General features: G+C 34.8%; 1 protein-coding gene and 1 pseudogene across 1 annotated transcript; one reads left to right on the top strand and one right to left on the bottom strand.

Moving 5' to 3' along the window:
- The first annotated feature begins 736 nt into the window (after window positions 1-736).
- LOC147385681 (putative pectate lyase 4) lies at window positions 737-12933 on the top strand. Its single transcript, XM_086422887.1, has 5 exons — window positions 737-1077; window positions 8857-9208; window positions 9428-9638; window positions 9752-9820; window positions 12493-12933. The coding sequence occupies exons 1-5, from the start codon at window positions 804-806 to the stop codon at window positions 12733-12735; spliced, it is 1149 nt and encodes a 382-aa protein (XP_086279013.1). The 5' UTR covers window positions 737-803; the 3' UTR covers window positions 12736-12933.
- A 2254-nt stretch (window positions 12934-15187) lies between these two features.
- LOC147385680 (exocyst complex component EXO70H1 pseudogene) lies at window positions 15188-17314 on the bottom strand (annotated as a pseudogene).
- Window positions 17315-21309: the final 3995 nt, after the last annotated feature.

Raw genomic sequence — 21309 nt, 5'->3', positions numbered from 1 at the left:
GATAAACTGGAGTAAGGGGTTACAAAAATAGAGTTGGCAATGATCCAAAATATATCCGATATTGGAATAAGTCTGAACTGATTTGAAAAATTGGATTTTCAGATTAAAATCTTAGATCCGACTCAATTTCGGACTAGATTCAGATGTACCCTAATTCGTTTACAAAAAACCTGATCTGGACATATTTGAATATATATTTATTCTTAATTCTATATAAATATATATAGATAACATGTTTTAGATATTTTGGTTTCTTTCTATATTTGTAATTAAAAAGTGGATTTTTTTTTTTAAATTGTATATAATTTTATATTTTTAAAATTTTTTGAACATTAAGTAAGGTATGTGTTCTGAACGGATTGGATCGATTCTAGATTAAAGATGAAATGAAATGGATCGGATTTAATTTATATATTAATTAATCCGATCAAATCAAGTACATGTTTAAAAAAAAAAAATTATTCGATATCAGAGTAGTATCGATCCAATATCGAATCAATCCATTACCAGCCCTACGGAAAAGTAAGGGGTAAGAGACATCAAATGTTTTTTTTTTTTTTTTAATATTTTTTTCTTTTTTGATCATTTAATGAGAGATATTTGTGACATGTGGCAAGATTTGAGGTGTGGGAGCGGGATTTTAACTTTAAACCCTCCAATTGTGAGTATGAGATTTGGATTCTTTAGGCATTTAGGATCGTCACTGATCGTTATCCCTTTCGTAAGAAACAGAAAAACAAAATAAGGTGTGGGGGTCGTTTTCTTATTAGTTTACCAAAAATATATATTAAAGGTTGCCATTTATGGGAACAGTTCACGGCCGTCACAGGGCAGGTCCTCGTAAGGATGGGAACGGCCCAAATGACCGTTATCCTCATGAAACGGCCGTTACATCTTCTATAAATCACCCGCCAAATCAGATAGCTGAGATCCAAAACCCAACAAATACGAAGATGTCGTTACCGTACGGTCATGTCGACTGCAGCTTGAGAGCCCTGGCCGGTCAGGCCGAGGGGTTTGGCCGGTTCGCTATCGGCGGTCTAAATGGACCGGTTTATCATGTCACCACTTTAGCAGGTCTTCTTCTTCTTATTCATTTCTCTTCAACTGTTTTCTAGCTCTTCTCCATGTTTAGGGTTAGGATTTTATCTGTTTTGATCGAATATGTTCACGAAATTACGGCTTCTTTTTATTTGTAGTATTTTTTTTTTAAAGAGTTTAATTGGGTTTTGATTTTGGTATGCTTTATATATAGCTCAATTGGATCTTCGTTTTGTTATTGTGGTTTAGAACTCAATTGGGTTTTGGATCTCTTAGAGCTCAATTGGATATCTTTTGCCCCTTTTTTTGTGGATTCTGTAATATGGGTTTGTTGATTTTGATTTGTTTTTCATTTGTAATGTTCGTTCATGAACGTGAAAGATTAAATCTGAAACTTAAATATTGATTCTCAAATACGGAAATAAAAATAAAGAGAATCAAAATCTGAAAATAATGCCCAAAATCCATACCTCCGGCCATTTACTTCGCACACACACCTTCCACTGATTTTCTGTCTCGTTTGGCACTTCCAAACTCGGATACACTCACGTTAGATGGTGTAGACTAAAGAAGATTAAGATAGAGTGTGTAGTTTGGGGACCAAACGGTTCCTTTTATAACCAAACTTGGTCGAGGCTTCCATCAAGCACTCGACCACGTTTTGGTTTGTTGCCACAAACAGATACTTAGTGGGTCACGTCTCTAAGCCTTAAGAGACGTGATGAAGAAATCGTGGATGTGGACCACCTAAAGAGCTCCGAAAAATGAGGTTTTATGCTCTGCCGAGAAAATCGGAGCTAACATTCTCCCACTTGGTCCACAATGCAAATGTCTTATCTTAAACCCATCGATAATCTGTATTAAGTAATGAATACATGAATCATGGCGATAAGTCCTCTAATGACGAGTATTATCTTCCATGTATTACAATGCATTTATTTCTTAATATTATACTTAATGTGGTAACATTTCTTAATGAATAAACCCTATGTTTATTCTGGTCCAACACAAATGAAGTTTCTCAAAATAAATTAAGGTGCACATAAATATGAGAAACATTACAATTAGAAGAGTTTCATTAAATAACATTGTTCATACAATGAAAAACTACATAATGGAACCAAGTCCCATATTCACTACATGATCCTTGAATTTCAATGGTGGCATGCCTTTAGTCAAAGGATCAGCGATCATCAATTCAGTGCTAATGTGCTCAATGACCACTTTCTTTTCTTTGACACGTTCCCTTACAGCTAAATATTTAATGTCGATATGTTTACTTCGACTTCCACTTTTGTTGTTTTTAGCCATGAAAACAGCAGCTGAATTGTCGCAATACATTCTCAATGGCCTAGAAATAGAATTCATAATTCTAAGCCCAGATATGAAACTCTTAAGCCATACACCATGCGAAGTAGCCTCAAAACAAGAAACGAACTCGGCTTCCATAGTGGAAGTGGCAGTTAAGGTCTGCTTGGCACTTCTCCATGATACAACTCCACCGGCCATCATAAAAATGTAACCTGATGTTGATTTGCGTGAATCAACACAGCCAGCAAAGTCCGAATCTGAGTAACCAATAACTTCCAGATTGTCCGTCCGTCTATACATAAGCATGTAATTCTTAGTTCCTTGAAGGTACCTCATCACTTTCTTTGCAGTTCTCCAGTGGTCTAAACCTGGATTACTCTGATATCGTCCCAACATTCCCACAACAAATGCAATGTCAGGTCTTGTGCAAACCTGAGCATACATTAGGCTTCCGACAGCAGAAGCATATGGAATGTTTTTCATTTGTTCCCTCTCAAGATCGTTCTTCGGGCATTGGTTCAAATTGAACTTATCACCCTTCACAATGGGAGCAATACTTGGTGAACAATCCTTCATCCGAAATCTCTCTAAAACCTTATTGATATAGGTTTCCTGCGACAAACCCAAGATACCTCGAAATCTGTCTCTATGGATCTTAATGCCAATGACATAAGACGCCTCACCCATATCCTTCATATCAAAGTTTTTAGAGAGGAATTGTTTCACCTCATGCAGCAAACCCTTATCATTGGTTGCTAGCAAAATATCATCCACATATAAAACAAGAAAATAAATTTTACTCCCACTGACCTTCTGGTATATACATTGATCCATAATATTTTCTACAAAACCAAATGAAGAAATTACATTATGAAATTTTAAATACCATTGACGGGATGCTTGTTTTAAACCGTATATGGATTTCTTAAGCTTGCAAACCAATTACTCACCATTACTAGAGGGGAATCCTTCAGGTTGTTTCATGTAAACCTCCTCCTCTAGATCTCCATTAAGAAATGCCGTTTTCACATCCATTTGTTGTAACTCTAAGTCAAAATGGGCTACTAATGCCAAAATAGCACGCAAGGAATCTTTCTTAGATACAGGAGAAAAAGTCTCCGTGTAATCGATTCCTTCCTTCTGAGTGAATCCCTAAGCAACGAGTCTTGCCTTGTATCTCTCAATGTTGCCTAATGAGTCTTTTTTTGTCTTAAAGACCCATTTACAACCAATGGTTTTTGCACTATTAGGCAAAACAACAAGGTTCCAGACTCCGTTACTCTTCATAGAATTCATCTCTTCCTCCATGGCATTGTACCATAATTCTGATTCTTTGCAACTCATGGCTTGCGAAAAAGATTCAGGATCATTTTCGGCTCCAATGTTGTAGTCAGATTCTTGCAGATACACAACATAATCACCAGAAATTACTGACTTCTTAGTTCTAGCAGATCTTCTTAATATCGCATCATCATCTTCCTCGGAAGTATGAGGTTCAACTTGTTGTTCAGAAGTATCAGGCAACTCTTGAACAACCTGATCTACCGGAATGTTGTCAACAGCTTGTGGAACTTCAATGACTGGTTGTTCAACACCAGTTTGTACTTGAGGGGCGCTGTGAACAATAACCAATCTATCACCTGAAGTGGAAGGTTGAGACTCTGAATGATCATTCTCAGAACCAATAGTCCTGATTTGATCGCTCCCACTGATCAAGTCATTTTCAAGAAACTTTGCATTTCTTGATTCCACAATCCCAGTGCTGTAAGATGGACAAAAAAAATTGTAACATTTAGACCTTTCAGCATATCCAATGAAATACCCACTAATGGTCCTTGGGTCCAGTTTCTTTTCTTGTGGATTATAAATTCTTACTTCAGACGGACATCCCCAAACGCGCATATGTCGCAAACTCGGTTTCCAACCTTTCCATAATTCAAATGGCGTTTTAGAAACAGCCTTGGTTGGAACTCGGTTTAATATATACACTGCCGTCTTAAGTGCTTCAGCCCACAAGGAATTAGAAAGATTAGAGTTACTTAGCATACTCCGCACCATGTCCAATAATGTTCGGTTTCTTCTTTCTGCTACACCATTCTGATCCGGTGAACCAGACATAGTGTATTGGGCAACAATCCCATGCTCTTGAAGAAACTTTGCAAATGGCCCAGGCGCTTGTCCATTCTCTGTGTATCTACCATAATATTCTCCACCTCTATCTGATCTCACGATCTTAATTTGTTTGCCGCATTGTTTCTCTACTTCAGCCTTAAAGATTTTAAAGGCATCTAATGCTTCATTCTTGTTATGAAGCATGTAGAGATACATATATCGTGAATAATCATCTATGAAGGAGATGAAGTATTTCTGACCATGTGAATCCATGTCTGGACTACATATATCAGTGTGTATGATTTCTAATATGGCCGAACTCCTATTAGCACCTTTCTTTGACTTGTTGGTCTGCTTTCCTTTTATGCAGTTCACACAAGTCTCAAAATCAGTAAAATCTAGAGTACTAAGTACCCCATCATTTACTAATCTTTTAATCCTCTCTATGGAGATATGACCTAATCTCCGGTGCCATAATGTAGAGGAATCCTCATTAATAACACATCTTTTAGTGCCAGTTTGAACATGCATAGCATTATAAGTGGTATTGTTTTGTAAATTAATGCAGTAAAGACCATCAGACAAAATACCATTCCCAACACAATCAGATTTATAAAATAAATTAAATGATATTTCTGAAAAGTGAAAAGAATATCCAAAAGGTACAAGTCTTGAAACTGAAATCAAGTTTCTAGAAAAACTTGGAACATAAAAGGTCTTTTCTTATTCTAAAACAAAACCACTACTTAAAGTTAAACAGCATGTCCCTACAGCCTCCACATGTGAGCCCATCTTGTTTCCAGATAAGATGCTTTGCTCACTTCCCACTGGCTTCCTTAGGTTTTGTAAACCCTGCAAGGAATTCGAAATGTGGATTGTTGATCCAGAATCAATCCACCATGTGTTAATATTTACATTAATCATATTAGATTCATAACAAACAAATGAGATTGAATTACCTTTATCCTCAAGCCATTTCTTAAATTTGGCGCATTCCTTCTTCACGTGTCCCGTCTTTTTACAGAAGAAACACTTGAAATTTTTCTTGATATCAGATTGAGGAGGTATTTTACCTTTCCCTTTCTGATTAGTAGCCTGAAATTTGCCCTTTCCTCGCGTAGCCAGCATTGCACTCTCACCCAATTCCATCATTAGCCTTCCTTCCTCTTGAACACACATGGTCATGAGTTCATTAATTGACCATTTGTCTTTATGTGTGTTGTAAGAGATTTTGAAGGGCCCGTATTGATGCGGAAGGGTATTCAAAATGTAGTGCACCAGAAAGGACTCCGACATTTCAACCTCGAGATTCTTTAATTGAGCCACAATATCCCTCATATGCATGATGTGCTCACGCACACCTTTGACATTTGTGAGCCTTAGGGATGAGAACTTCATGACTAGGGTACTTGTGAGTGCCTTCTCTGAAGTGACGAATTGATCATCAATGGCTTTCAGCAAGTCCCGGACATTATCATGCTGATCTACAGAACCACGAATACCAGCAGAGATTTTTGTCTTAATGAACATTACGCTGAGGCGATTAGATCGCTCCCATTTTTCATAAAGCGTAATGTCCGCGGTAGAGCTGGTATCGGAAATTGCAGGTGGTTCGTCTTTCCTAATAGCATAATCAATGTCCATCCATCCTAAGTGAAGGAGAATTCTCTCTTTCTATACTTTATAGTTATCACCCTTTAATTCGGGAATATCACATCGGATATCAGAAAAATTCGCAGTTTGTGAAACTGCATAAATTAAAAATTACATGTTTATGTTAAAATTGAGACCTAAATAATTTCATGTTTTACCAATGTAAATCATGCTTAAAAATTTAGTCTAATGATTAAAAATTACCTGTGGGCTAAATTTTTAATTCAAAAGATTCAATCATTTTTTATGATAGAATAAATCAAATTATTCACTTAATTCGTAATTATACAAGGTATATAATTTGATGTATATTCTATCTTAAATTAAACTTTATGATAAAACTACCAAATTATTAATTCATAATTTCTGTGGGTAAGTTATGAATAATTTGATATTTTACCCTAATTAATTATATAAATATAATAAAATTTCCTGTGGGATAAAATTTATTATATTAAGTATAATTAATTACAATTAATGTCTAAATAAACTTTATGTGATCCTAATTAATTATAGTTTTGTTTAATTAAAGATGCTGTGGCTATTCTCTAATTAACTAAAATTATATGGATCACTTAGACATTATTCATTTATGCTTAAAATTATTTTACATAAAAAATTAACTGAAACTAACATGTCATTATTATGCATAATCAATCCTATAATTTTAAGCATAAATTTTCAACCAATTTTTTTTTTTTTTTTTTTGCATAATTAATTTAAGCAGAATAATTAATTCATGCAAACATATATAAATCTAAATAAATTGCATACAATTAAATAAACTGAATATCATATGCAAAAATAAATAAATAAATAAATAACAGATAGGCACGTTGCTAAATAAATGCCTAAAAAATTATAGAAATTATTTTATTTATTTATTTTATTTATAGAAATTTATTTTCTTCAACTTTCAGTCTATCCGAATCTATCCGATTTGTATCCGATTTAGATCCGATTTCTATCCGATATCTATCCGATTTGGATCCGATTTCTATCTGATATCTATCCGATTTGAATCCGATACAATTTATTAGATAAAACTCCAAAAGATTGTTTAAAAATTACATAGAAATTAGAAATCTAATTTTTCAACCGATTTCTATCCGATTCCTATCTGATTTGTATCCGATACAACTCAGTAGCCAAAATCAGTCTCCAAATCAACATTTTAACACCAAAATATACTTTAAAAATACAGAAATTTTAGAAATCCATTATCCTTATGATTTCTAACATTAATAAGCTAAAAAATTCATGCAAAATCCGAGAATCGCGAATTTCCGAATGCAATAAAAATAAAAAATAAACATCAAGGCAGAGATTATGGAGGCTCTGATACCAAATGAAAGATTAAATCTGAAACTTAAATATTGATTCTCAAATACGGAAATAAAAATAAAGAGAATCAAAATCTGAAAATAATGCCCAAAATCCATACCTCCGGCCATTGACTTCGCACACACACCTTCCACTGATTTTCTGTCTCGTTTGGCACTTCCAAACTCGGATACACTCACGTTAGATGGTGTAGACTAAAGAAGATTAAGATAGAGTGTGTAGTTTGGGGACCAAACGGTTCCTTTTATAACCAAACTTGGTCGAGGCTTCCATCAAGCACTCGACCACGTTTTGGTTTGTTGCCACAAACAGATATCTTAGTGGGTCACGTCTCTAAGCCTTAAGAGACGTGATGAAGAAATCGTGGATGTGGACCACCTAAAGAGCTCCGAAAAATGGGGTTTTATGCTCTGCCGAGAAAATCGGAGCTAACAGAACGTTTGTACATGAGGATGTATAGATTGGGTTGCAGCCCATAGTTTGATTAGACTGTAAATGAGGATGTATAGATTGGGTTGGAGCCCATGTATAAATTGGACTCGAGTCCGTAGCTCAGTTGGTTCACCACCATGAGCTTGGGTTCTTGTGTTCAACCCGGCATATACACCCATGTGGTTGTTAGATAAGTAGTTAATAAGAGGGAAGTAGTTCAACTGTACTAATAGATCATCTTTAACAAGACTTACATTACTTACCAATTACTGGATTCATTGTAAAGGAAATATTATGGGAGAAAGTGTGTGTTTGTTCAAGTTAGTGAATTGGGATGATAGTACATTCTATCGGAAGTTTGTTGAGTCAGGACTTGCAATTGGTTTGTGCTTAATTGGGCATATCTACTAGCTTGATGTTTACAAAATTTTGTTTTGATGACTTTGGCTAAGCGTTCTAAATTATGAGGCAGTTTTGATCAATATCTGGTCCTTTTATTGATATTACCAGTGGAATTGTTTTGGAATATTAGCATTGTGGACTTCTTGTTTAATTGGTGCAAACAATTTTAACGAGTTCAGGGTTTGAAGATTTCTTGTTCAGGTGGAATCTGTTGTGCAGAGGGTGATTGCTCCCTGGGTGTCGGGGACTTGTTTTTTGCTTGTTTTCGTTCTGTTTTTGTTGCCTTTTGGCCTTTGTTTGTTGTTCCTTTCTGTGAGGAGTCCTTGTCCTCTTTTCAATAAAACTTCTTGGTTATCAAATATATATATGTATTGTTTTAGAATATTATTTTGGCCTGCCAAAATTCATTGGAAAGTGCCAATAATTTGCACCGTGGTCCATTTAGCTGTTAAAATTTTGATATGGATGATTGCTTCAGTATATTTATGGAGGTTTTTACTACTTTATTTGGGTATTGGATATAGGACTAAGTTACGATTCCTAATTCTTTAACTATTACAGATGATGGGCCTGGTTCACTCCGTGATGGATGCCGTAAAAAAGAACCACTGTGGATTATCTTTGAAGTTTCGGGCACCATTCATCTTTCGTCTTACTTGAGTGTGTCATCCTATAAGACAATTGACGGTCGGGGCCATAAGATAAAATTCACGGGCAAGGGTCTACGGTTGAAGGAATGCGAACATGTTATAATATGCAATCTGGAGTTCGAAGGTGGTAGAGGACCGGATGTTGATGGCATTCAAATAAAACCCAAATCAAAGCACATATGGATAGACCGTTGTAGCCTTCGTGATTATGATGATGGACTAATTGATATAACACGAGAAAGCACAGATATAACTGTGTCTAGGTGAGGAGTTGATCATCTCATATTAAGAAATTAATGCCTGTATGGAAGCTAAGAAAATATCTCCTTCAATGAAAACTGTATACAATTATTTTTCGGAAATATTTTGAGGAAAAGAAATTCCAAATAAAAATCTTTTATACTTCCATACAAGACTTGAGAGAGTTGTTTTTTGGTGATTAATGTCTGTTCTTGATCAAGTTACGTGGTTTCTGCCCCCAGATGTCACTTTTCGCGGCATGACAAGACAATGCTTATTGGAGCAGACCCCACTCATATTGGTGATAGATGCATCCGGGTGACCATTCACCATTGCTTTTTTGATGGGACCCGACAGCGACACCCTCGTGTTAGATTTGCAAAGGTTCATCTGTACAACAATTATACCAGAAATTGGGGCATATATGCTGTTTGTGCTAGTGTAGAATCACAGGTGCGAAGATATTTAATATCTGCCATTATTTCATTTAAATAATTGTAACATCTAGAGACTCTCTCCTTGTTGAAGTGTTTGATAATTTCTTATTTGTTTTTGTTTTTATGCAGATTTATTCTCAGTGCAATATTTATGAAGCAGGACAAAAGAAGGGGACTTTTAAATATCTTCCAGAGAAGGTAGTTGTTCAAGCCCTCCTATAAATTATTGATTTTTTTTTTCCAATAGTTCTTTATATGGATTTCGGCTAACCCGACAAATATAGAGTGGGAAGCTTTTCTCTTTTGTGCTATATTGAGGCTATTAGCATAATATGGGGTAAGATGCATATTTATTTGTTGCTGTTTAGAAAACCTTTATTGCATGTAATCTTTGAAGCTGGTCATATCCTATCCTCCAGTACTGGTGGAGCCCTGTACATTTTCTTATTACAGCAGTTTCATGAACTAGTTATGGGATCCCTGAGGACGTCTGTTATAGTCCTTTCCCCCTTTGCACTCTTCGCACATGCACGCACACACGCCCACATGCATGTGTGGATGCACGTGCACACATAATTCCTTGCAAAAAAAGAAAAAAGAAAAGCAACACTCACCCTCACTTTCATTTGCTCATTATGATGATTATTAATGTTTTCTACTTGTTTGTCTGATTAGTTCATTTGGAAGATACTAGAACATCCCTAGTGTTTGGAACAGTGCTCTGATTGGGATGATTAGAGTAATTTGAAAAATAATGAAAAAAGTTATTTATTTGGAATCATAAAGACTTAAAAATAATATATGAAACCTTGTTTTCCCTTGTCTGGATCTGGGTTACCGAATTCGCTCATAAATAACTGAACCGCAAACTGGTTCACGGTGTGGTTCGCTCTTGGTTCGTGAAAAGTAGGTAACCAAGTGACTTCATCATTTTATCCTATTTGTTTAAATCCCCTTCCACATATTAACAATATTTGAGACATCCTCCCCTTTGACCTTAGTTATACTAATAGACTCATGAAAATTGACCAAATACCCTCTTCTACCTGTAAAGAAAAATTTCAGATTTTTTCTTTCCAAAATCTACCATCTTCAACATATTTTTTCCCTTACTCATCATCTCAACCTTCAAATACCCTCATCTCTGTCTACCCCTACAAACCGGGTTCATTCTTGATTGGCAAATTACTAACCCGAATTCGAACCAAGCGAACTCATGAATCAGGTAACATAGGTCTGGCATTGTATTTACTTCAAAGATTTGATCACTATGAGTCGGGACTCAATTGAATTTGATGAATCAATATTTTTGTCGTTGACATGGATCTCTAATCGTAGAATTACTTTCCTCATCATCAATCAAATCATTGTCCGTGACTGAGGATTACATTATGTCATCAATCTATAGGAAAGGGGAAAAAATTCATAGGAAAAAAGTTGGAATGAAAGCCCCCATTATCTATGGATGGCAAAAAGGTCGTCTGAACCTTTGTTTTAGATTCTAATTGCATGCATCTCTTTCCATCTGTTTTTTTAAGCTTTTTTATGTCAAGAATGATGTTTTGAATGGTTTCATTCAGAAACATCTGTCAGTTCGGGAATTACTAAATAGGGCACTATAGTGGTGCATTCAATCATTGGAGTGTGTATATGCATGTGTAAGTAAGGGGGACATCTCATATAAGTTAACTTTTTTGTTTTTTTGTGATAGTGCTGGTAAGTGGTACTATTTGCTGCAGTGCCAATCAGCAAGAAGTTAAAAATGTAATATTTTCAGTTGGTGGAAATTAGCAGATTTAATACCTTGTAGAAAATCAATATGTGCTTTTTTACTTTTGTGGGTGCATCTATGTGCATCCTTCCTTTTTTTTCCTTTCCTTGTTCTTGTTAAACTTTTGGATGCTCATGCCTGTCATGGGGATGTCAAAACCATTATGAAAGGCATTCAAGTTGTGATTGGTTTTCTTTTCATCCAGAGATGTCATTACATCAATAAATATCAATCACATCCTTCTAGCATCTTTCTTGCTCCTTTTACACGGCATTTGAGTTTTGATCAAACTGATGCGCATTTGCAAGTTCTGTGTGGGATGGGTGATTAATGTTGATAGACCTACTCATTGATGTCAGGCTGCAATCATTTTGTCTTTAAGCTTTGATGCTCGGGCATCTTTATGGGTACTTAAACTGGAACAGGTCTTGATTACAGATTTCAGAAATTAAGTCTTTGTATGAAATAGGCATGTGGAGTATTGATTCCACAACCTAGGTTCAAAAACTTGTTGAATCCACCTTCACACTGACCACTAACCCTTGCTCGTGTTGGAAAAAAAAGGATTTGGGGGGGGGGGGGGGGGGGGTGTAATAAAATACTGAGAGCCATGTCAGTCATTGGTCTTGTGGACATTGACACCATGGATCCCGCACAAAAATAGAGAAACATCAAACTACTCGTGGGCTACATTATTTAATTGGTCTCATGAGTTCCAACACCGTGGATCCACAAGTAATGATGCTCAAGTAATGCTTAAAAAGTAGCCACACTGAGTAAGCCAAGAAATACTTCTGGAATCCATTGTGATTGCGTTGAACTGGCAAAACATTTTAATATGGTGATTTATGCTTAGTATTTTGGTGTTCTATATAACATGGGTAAGATCTATTTTACTCAATAAAGTTAACCCATATTTCATTTTATCTTTCATTAGATCATCAAGGAACTCAATAGCTGAACAAAATAATGAAAACTGCGGTCTATTACAAAGTATTTCTGGTTTCTTATATTTTGATGAATAGATCTCCAGATTGCTTCTTTCAAATGTTTCTCGTCGTTGAATTTATAGAGTGAGGTTTCCTCATAATTTTTGCAGGCAGCTGACAAGGAAGATACCTCATCTGGCTGCCTAAGATCTGAAGGGGACCTTTTTCTATGTGGAGCTCAAACGTGTTTAATGAAAAGTGGTGGCGAGGAAAGCATATTCCATCCAAGTGAATTCTACCCGACATGGACAATGGAGACTCCGTCCGAGTCTCTAAAAGAAGTTCTCCAACATTGTACAGGTTGGCAATCCATTCCTAGGCCGGCAGAGCAGACAGCTGTGGTGGTCGCATAACTGCCTCAGAAATACACTTCTACCTTCGTTTACCTACCTAAAAAAATATATAAACTTATACTAAGTGTTTGTTCTTTCTCCTTCATTTCTAAGTGTATTATGTGTGTTGCAACAAATATATGTCACCCTCTATGTTTGGACATGTCTATTTATAAAATGTGGACTTTTGAGTATTTAATTATTTTTTATAAGCTTCAATTATATTATTGGCAATGTAGATTTCTAATTTAAATGGAATGCCTTAGAAGGCAGAAATTTGCCAAAATTGACTTCTGGGGTCCAAGTATTACTTTTCGAAATAAGCATGTGATTTTGACTTTTTTTGTTTCCCTGCAAGTACTTTTTTATTGAGATTCGTTGGGTAAAGAAAGTTCTCAAATTTCCAACATTTTTTAAAGGGAAAATTACTTAAAGGTCCCTCGTGAAAGGGTTTTTTTTATGAATAATCCTTAAGTTTTGTGCCATAGTTTGATATGACATTTAGTAAAAAAATTCTTTCTTAGTGGTCTCTCATACTGTCGAGTTCACAATTTTTATTGTCGAATTCACCACTATTTACTGTTGAGTTCACCACTTTTTATTTACTGTTGAATTTGACACTGGTAAAATTTACCCATCTTAAATTTTTGAGTTTTTCCAACTAAAATTCATGAAAAGAATTACTAAAAATTTGAGATAACGACTTGTTTAAATGATTTGAATTCAAAATAACCATTCTTAATCGATTTTCATCTAAAAATTAAGAAAAAGAAGTGGAAAAAATCTTATTTTCTTACATACATCTTCAAAATATTTTTTTAAAAAATCTTTGAAAATTGTTTTTTTTTTCTTTCTTAAATCATTTTTTGTAAAATGAAGCCTTTGAAAGTCGATTGAGATGTTAAAAATTCAATTTTTGGATGAAGATGATGAGTTCGAACGGTGAGATCCATGGACGATTTAGAAAGAAAAGTTTACTAAATATCCTGCTTAGCAACTACTGAAACTTAGGAACAATCTTGAAAGAAATTCTTTCATGAGTGTCTTTTGAGTAATTTTCCCTTTTTTTAAAAGAGATATATCAGGCAGACCTCCTGTAGCAATTTTATTACAACTCCCCTACTTTAGCAAGTTTGCTATTTGCGCAAACCATACTTTATGAATCATATTACTATGACTAATTTTGATCTTACTAAGGGCCATTGGGCTCACATGGACAATCAAATTAGCAATCCAACAACTCCTACCTTCAGGTTGCATGTAAAAAATTCAAATTCGAGAGAAAAAATTAAAACAAAAAAATCTTTTTAATCTTGATAGTAGATGTTGAAAATAGATGGATGTTGAACTCTAAAATTTAAAATTAAAATACAACGGTAAAAAAGAATTTTTTTATTTTTTTTATTTTTTTAAAGTTGTTAGAATTTTTTCCTTTACGATCTTATACATTAGATCATATTTTTGAACTCCGCAAATTAAAAGTATGTTAAGTAACAAATTAACTGGAAAAAAAAAAAAGAAATTTATGATGTGGATCCCGCTCAATCCCATGATGGGGCATATTTGTTAGTTTAGTGGTATTTTAATAATAAGGGAGTATGACCGACTTTTACTTTTGATGTTTTCTTCTGAAAACCTAAGAAAGACTTAGCATACTCTTTGTAGGAATGGTGTTTAGTGTTTCAATCCCCGGCCTACACCCACATTGACTTCAAGCCCTCGTGACAAATCATGTAGTGTCCCCCATGTCATAGATCATCAGTTACTTATAACATACATATTTGCTTTTGTAACGTGTTACACTATGTAATTTGTATAGATATCAATAAAATTACCTCTAGACTTTGTCTCGTGTTGTCTTCGTTATCTTGTTTGTTAATTGCATTTGTAATGTGAGATTATTTTTTACAAGTTTATTTGTGAACTAGCATCCCTTGCAGCATACGATCTTGTTTCGAAAGAGCACGGCCGTAACAGCTGTTCTATTCGTTGGGTAACAAACTAGATAAAGTGAGGTTTAGTGGGTAAAAAACTTCATAAAGTAAGGTTCTCTTGGAATTGTGAGAATTCTAAGGGAGTTTTTTAAATAAAAATTCAACTGTTAGACCAGCCGGGTAAATCTCTTGTTTTTTTTAAAAATAAAATAATGACCATGATGACGTGGTCGTTTGTTAATCATGTATTATTTTTCCTTGGCGTGGAATTTATTTATTTAATCCTCAACGTTTAGCCTTCTTAGTCCACAAACCACCGAAGCTTCGAGTACAGATCAATAAAAACGAAAAAAAAAAAACAAAAATGATCAACAAGTCTCAGGTGTATATAAATAATAAGTAAAATGATCAACAAGTCAATCTAATATAAAAGACTGTAAATATCAATTATTCAAAATTCCTCTACAGAAAACTCGCGGACTTGATATATTTTTACAATTTTTTTTTTCTTCTTTTCTATTTTATTTTTACAGAGAGAGACACAGACAAAATACGTACAACAACCCGCGAAACTTGTATAAACTGTATCGTATCGCTTCGTATCAGTGAAACTGTGATCGAGGCAAAGAATGCTTTGAAGAAGAAGATGACGATGATGAAGAACCTGAAACTCCCATACCGTTAAACAAATCCGATAAGTAATTACTAAGAGCGTCAGGTGTAAATCTAAACAAAGACTCTGAATTTTTTTCCTCTTTCAACACAATCCGATACTTATCATAAAATGGCCGATATGCCGCTACCAACTTATTAAGAATGGATACTTTGATATCGTCTCTAAGCTTACTATCTGGTACGACCCATGAGGATTGTGTCCGATACACTGTTTCGAAGGCAGAATTGAATCTCTTGAAGTAATTCTTCACCTCTTCAAGAGAAATCACACCAGTTGGATCTTCAGGTAACGCAGATAGAACTTTACTCCAACCCATTTGTTCGTAGTTCGCCGCGTACGCTCTCACTTTGTTTTCATTCATCGAAATCCAATCCTCGCCAAGGATGTATCGTAGATTGGATCTACGGACTTTATAGATGACATGTTGGAGATTATTAGCGAGGAAGAGATACGATAGTGAGAAATCTTTGTATTGTCCAGCCTTCACGTCGAGCTTGCAGAGAAGAACAAGAATCAACCAAGCGAATCGAATGGAGATTGGAGACAGTTCACTGTCGTCGGATTTCAGACTTTCAAAATAAGATTCCGTCAAAGCTGATTTATTCGGCAATGCTGAGTCTCCGATTATATCGGAGAGAATTCCACTGTAATCGGCTAGGAGGCATGTATAGTTCATGGCGAATTGGGTGAGATGATGAAGTCCACCACCTTGAACGAGCGATTTCGACGAGTCCTTCTGAATTGTGCATTCGAAGTCGGACAACATTGTACGAACTGACTCGCCTAGATGGACGAGTGAGGAAAGCGCTTGTGATCGAACAACAGAGGTCGATGCGAATGAGAAGATGGTTTCTATCTCTGGCCAGAGATTGGAGATAGAACCGTAGAGATCGAGCATGCTAAATATTTTTTCGGAAGATTTTTTCTTGACCTTCGAGGCGAGTTCAGGAAATTGGAAGAGATTGATAGCTCCTTCTTTAGAGATTTCGGAGAAGCAGGATTCTCGAATTGAATCGGAGGACGAGAAGACGTAATCGCAAAGAATTCTTTCGCCATGGAAGAGTGTTTTAAATGCGAATTTCAAAGCATCCAACCAATTCTTGATCTTCATCTCTAACACCTCCCAATCCATTTTTCGGATATGGTGAGAACTCAAACGCTCAATTCCTAGTCGGTAGAGGCCTTCATCAATGATCGATTTCCTGATAATATTGTAGATCTTGACGCATTCTTTCCCATAACCAGAAGAAATCATACAATCCGCAATCGACTTAAGATCATTCATGGCAATCATCGAGACTTGTTCAACCTCAGAGATGGAATTACCAGCGATCTGGATCTCATCTTCCGAAGCGAGATCATCTTCATAATCCGAAAGACTCGATCTCGATCTCTCAGACGCAATCGATGATCGTCCAGAGATCGATTCAGGATCTAGATGAGCTCGATTCATGGAGAGGATCTGATAGAATTCTTTCTCAAGCCTTTTCATGGCGATTTGCATCAAATTTTGAGCTCGGATGAGATTGGGACAAGTCGAATTCTCAAGAACCAAGAAATGCATAGCTCTCTGCAAATCCTTAACGCATTTGAGAAAATCTTTAGCTTCTCTTTTGTTTTCGTAGAAAAGAGAGGTGAACTTTGCATATGTAGAGGATTCTGGATTCCATTTGTTGATCATCTGTTCAGCCATATTAATGGTTTCTTCCATCATGGATTCAGAGAAGGAGAAGAGAGGACTTGAAGGACTGATTCGTAAAGGAGAATTAGGACTCGGAGAATAATTATAATTCAAAGAAGAAGATGAGTTTCCGTTAGAACAAAAGAAGATACTTCTCATTCCTTTTCTCGGCATTTTTGGTTTTCTCTTTGAAGATTGGCTTTGAGGAAAGATACAGAGATGAAGTACAAGTAGAAGAAGAAGAAGAGATTGTTTGAGTCTCTGTATAATTAGTTTCTTTGCTGCTGTGGCTTTATAGATTATGGTGAAAGTTGGAGGGGGTATTTATAGGCGAACTAGTTGGCGGAAACAAAAAAGTCATAGCAGGAGGAGGGTATACCGTAGATATTCATCGATTTTCGTACTGGGAATTTCAACACGCTTGGTCAATTGATGACGTCACTGGAACGTGTTACCCTTTTAAGAAAACTTCCGTATGAAAAGATAGAAAGTCAAGAAAAAATTAACCTACTTGTTGTGATTCTTTGTACTTGGTCTTTAATTAATTTAAAGCTTTTTGCGGGGACTTTTCCCAATAATTTCCAAGAAAATATGTATTTCTAAAGACAAAATTTAATAAATTTAAAACTTTTTGCGAGGACTTGTCCCAATAATTTCTAAGAAAATATATATTCCTAAAGACAAAATTTAATGTATAACCTCAACTTTCAAATTCATTTGCATCCCTCAAAAGAGTCAAACTAGCCTTACTAAGTTGGTAAGGATTTTACTCTCACAAAGGGTTATCCACGAGAGTGTCCCCTCACTTACCTGGTGTGTATGATGTGCAAGTGTTAGACATGTTTAGAGGAGGACTCTAAATACCTTGATTCCGACCTTAGCTCATTCGGTCGTCCTAGTCGAATGTAAGTCTGTACACCTTGTTATCCTAAAAAAAATATATATTCACTATTTGAATTAAAAAATCCCATAAAAAAAAAAAAAAAAAAAAAAAAAAGTTAAGTATAATGAGAATTCTCAAATTTATTAGTATGTGATTTATTACATGCCACTTAAGGATTGATTCATTTTGTGTCAGATCGTAGTTCAACCTAATAAAACCAACCGCAACATACATTCTTCCTATTTTATGCCAGGGGATGATCAATTCCAATTCAAGTTAAGTATGAGCTAATCTGATGCATATTAATTATCCTAACAGAAGTATATCTAAAATTAATATTATTTAAAAATCTTTCATTTAAAAATATAAAAATAAATCATTTAATCCTAAATTCTTCCGTACTCCTTGGATATAGTTTATAATCTTAAAATTGCCTTACAAATTTCAATTGAGTGTAATACGCACACTTTCATGGGTCAAGGAATTGAGGCCTAATATTATTTTACTGGTGCCACAAGCTAATACTTTAATTAAAAAAATACTGCGAGTCTGAATCTGCCTTTTGTTAGAAAGAGATTTGGAATGACGCAAGTACGCACGCATGCATGTCTTTCTCACACACATTATTAATTAAAGTTTTTTATAATGTTAATCATTTATTTTCTTTTGTAAAATGATTTCAACGAAACCTCTCTTTTATCTGATAAATCAATTTCTAATCTTGCTTATCACGTTTCCTCTTACTGGACTAGAACGTGGTATTTGCAAAACACATGTATTTGAATGGCTTATTTATAATTTAAAAATATTAATTAAAGAGCAATTCTAGAGATTATATAATGATAAGAATATTTTTATTATTTTGAAAATTAACCAAAGTGATTTTAATAATGTATGTTGTGGGATTGTAATTTTCTTAATTTCTTTTTTTAATTTATCAAAATGAACTTCATTATATCAAATTAAAGAGTCGTTGTATTCACCTAGGGTGAAGGATTGAAACATCTCACATCTCAACACTTGTCACATAAGTTACAATCTAAGACAATTTTCAAAAAGAGAGATTTTAGGCATTAATTTCTTGGATTGTGACGTATGTGGTATGTGTTGACGTGTGGGAAGAAAATTTCAATCCTCCACCTTGGGTGCATATGATCAGGTCTCTAAATTTAAATGTTTAGGTGGGTGTATTTTTGAAATTCAAATTTTGATGTTGCTTGTTCTCTCTTATTATAATAATAAAGAAGTGTTTGGATGTAATCTGTACGACTAAGAGATGAATTCTCTAAGCCCTATCAAACAACACATTAAAAACCTCTAGTTAGGGGTGGAGTCGGGATTATGCCCATGTGGGGGCAATTGAGAGTAGAAATTTTTTTATGAAGACAATAGTGACAGATTTCTTTATCTACTACTAATATCTATCACAATAACTCATTAATTCATAGGCTTTAAAAACTTTTGTGGTGGCGAATGCACTCACAGTAAATCTGCCCCTGCCTCCAGCCAAACACTCCCTTCGTAAAGTTTTCCTAGACTTTTCTTTTGTACCCTTCCGAAAGAAATTTAACTTTTTACAGCATGTTTGTGGGACCGCTTTGTTCCCCACAACTTACACAGCCAGTCGTTTTCCTATATCTTTTGCTTGATTGAGAACGTGAGTTTGTTTGTTGAAAAATTAAAATATAGAGGTAACCAAGTCAACCAATCGGAGTCAGACCAAAAGAAGCGGTCACATTTGGCGGAGCATTGATTTTACTTATTACATAATACTGATGTAAACTCAAATTGTACCTCATATCGCACTAACCAAAAGTGCTTCTTCACTCCAAAATTGCTCTAAATAATAACGGTCAGATTCGCGTTAGGATGAGTTGACTTACGAAATAAATGCAAGCTTAGATCACTAAAATATAAATTCCGTTGCTCAATATTAAACAATAAAGGTATTTAACATAACCTTGGGATACATTTTCTAATACAAGTTACCCGATCCATGTTAATTCAAGATTGACTCAAAAAATCACTCAAAATTCACTCGTTGACATGACATGCACACAAAAAACCATAGGTCTTTTTCTTGAGTACACTTCAAAATTATATCCCATCCAATTGGTTTTTTGTGGATTGTGATCTAATGGAAATTATCAAAAACCCGTACTCTGCCTTTTAATCGGTAAACCCATTTTGAATAAGTTCAATATCTTAATGCTTAAGAAAATCGAACCCAAGTCTATGTATCATGATCACCCAAAGACTTTGCCAACTGAACTAGTTCACATTGCCTTATTGCGACCTTAAGTCTTATAAGACTATATATTTTTAAAATTTGAAAGAAATTATCCTTGTCAAAGTGTCATCGAAAAAATTTGGAGATTTCTAACTAGATCAATAAAAGTCCCAAATCAAATATTTTTTGCTAATTAAGTAATGGTACTAAGCACTATTTTAAGATTAATTTGATCGAAAATGTGCTGAATTTAGTTAAATATAAATAATTGTAAACTAGAAGGAAGCACCTCTCCTGAAAATTCAAATTTCTGTATTGACATGATGAATTTATAAAAATTTCAATCAGAATTCAAAAATACAAAATTTTCAAGATTATAATATAAATAATTTCTGACTAAGACATCTGTTGGGGTGGGCCTTCAGTGACATAATGAAGTACAAAGCGTATATAAGGAGTTCTTCTGCTGCTCTACTTATTTTATAAGAGAAATAATTTCACATAATTACTTATAAAGCGTTGGTTTGGAATTTGGGGATTTTATTTCAATGTCGTAATCATGTAGGGGTCTTCATAAATAATTAAATAAAAGAATATTTACGAAATGCAGTTATTTTTATAAATAAAAAAGGGATAATTTATTTACGTTATAAATGTTAGGTGAAGAAAATATTAGTCTTTAAAAAAGAAAATAAGAAATTGATGTCGTAAGTTTTGATGATAAAAATTTCTGGCCTTGTGGGAGGGAAAAAGTTAAGGCAAGATGGGCTCTCTTTCACACTGCTTGGTACAACTAACCGACTAAATCCGGAACGGTTAGAATCAACATAGGTGACGTGAGAATGAAATTGAATTTGAATCAACCCTTAATTTGAATCAGCAACTCCATTCGGAACGGTTTGGCCGAGTAAGCGGAGTGTCTAAGCAACATAACAGGACGAGTTATCTCATATTCTAAATCAAGTTCTATTTCAAATTTCAAATATCAAAATCAGACAAAGACTGAAAGCGTGGCCTACGACGTGTCGTCCTTTTAAGCAACTTACGTATGTTGGAAAAACAATATATATAAATTATAAAGTCAAAAAAAATTCACCCTCTTATTTAATGCAAATTGTTTACTTTAGATCTTAAGAAACATTGGCCACAAACAAGATTTAAGGCTTTCCTAAGAATTTCTAAGAAAATATC

This window comes from Akebia trifoliata, chromosome 14 (assembly GCF_017979445.1).
Source record: "Akebia trifoliata isolate Shusen 1 chromosome 14, ASM1797944v1, whole genome shotgun sequence".
Classification (NCBI taxonomy): Eukaryota; Viridiplantae; Streptophyta; class Magnoliopsida; order Ranunculales; family Lardizabalaceae; genus Akebia; species Akebia trifoliata.
Note: the sequence above shows the minus strand (reverse complement) of the source record. Positions and strands in the feature narration are given on the sequence as shown.

Bases quoted from the DNA above. Each gene is read 5' to 3' on its own strand.
- LOC147385681 (XM_086422887.1), top strand. From the start codon at position 804: ATGGGAACAGTTCACGGCCGTCACAGGGCAGGTCCTCGTAAGGATGGG. The intron at 1,078-8,856 runs GTCTTCTTCTTC...TAACTATTACAG, and splicing joins TCATGTCACCACTTTAGCAG to ATGATGGGCCTGGTTCACTC. The intron at 9,209-9,427 runs GTGAGGAGTTGA...TTCTGCCCCCAG, and splicing joins ACAGATATAACTGTGTCTAG to ATGTCACTTTTCGCGGCATG.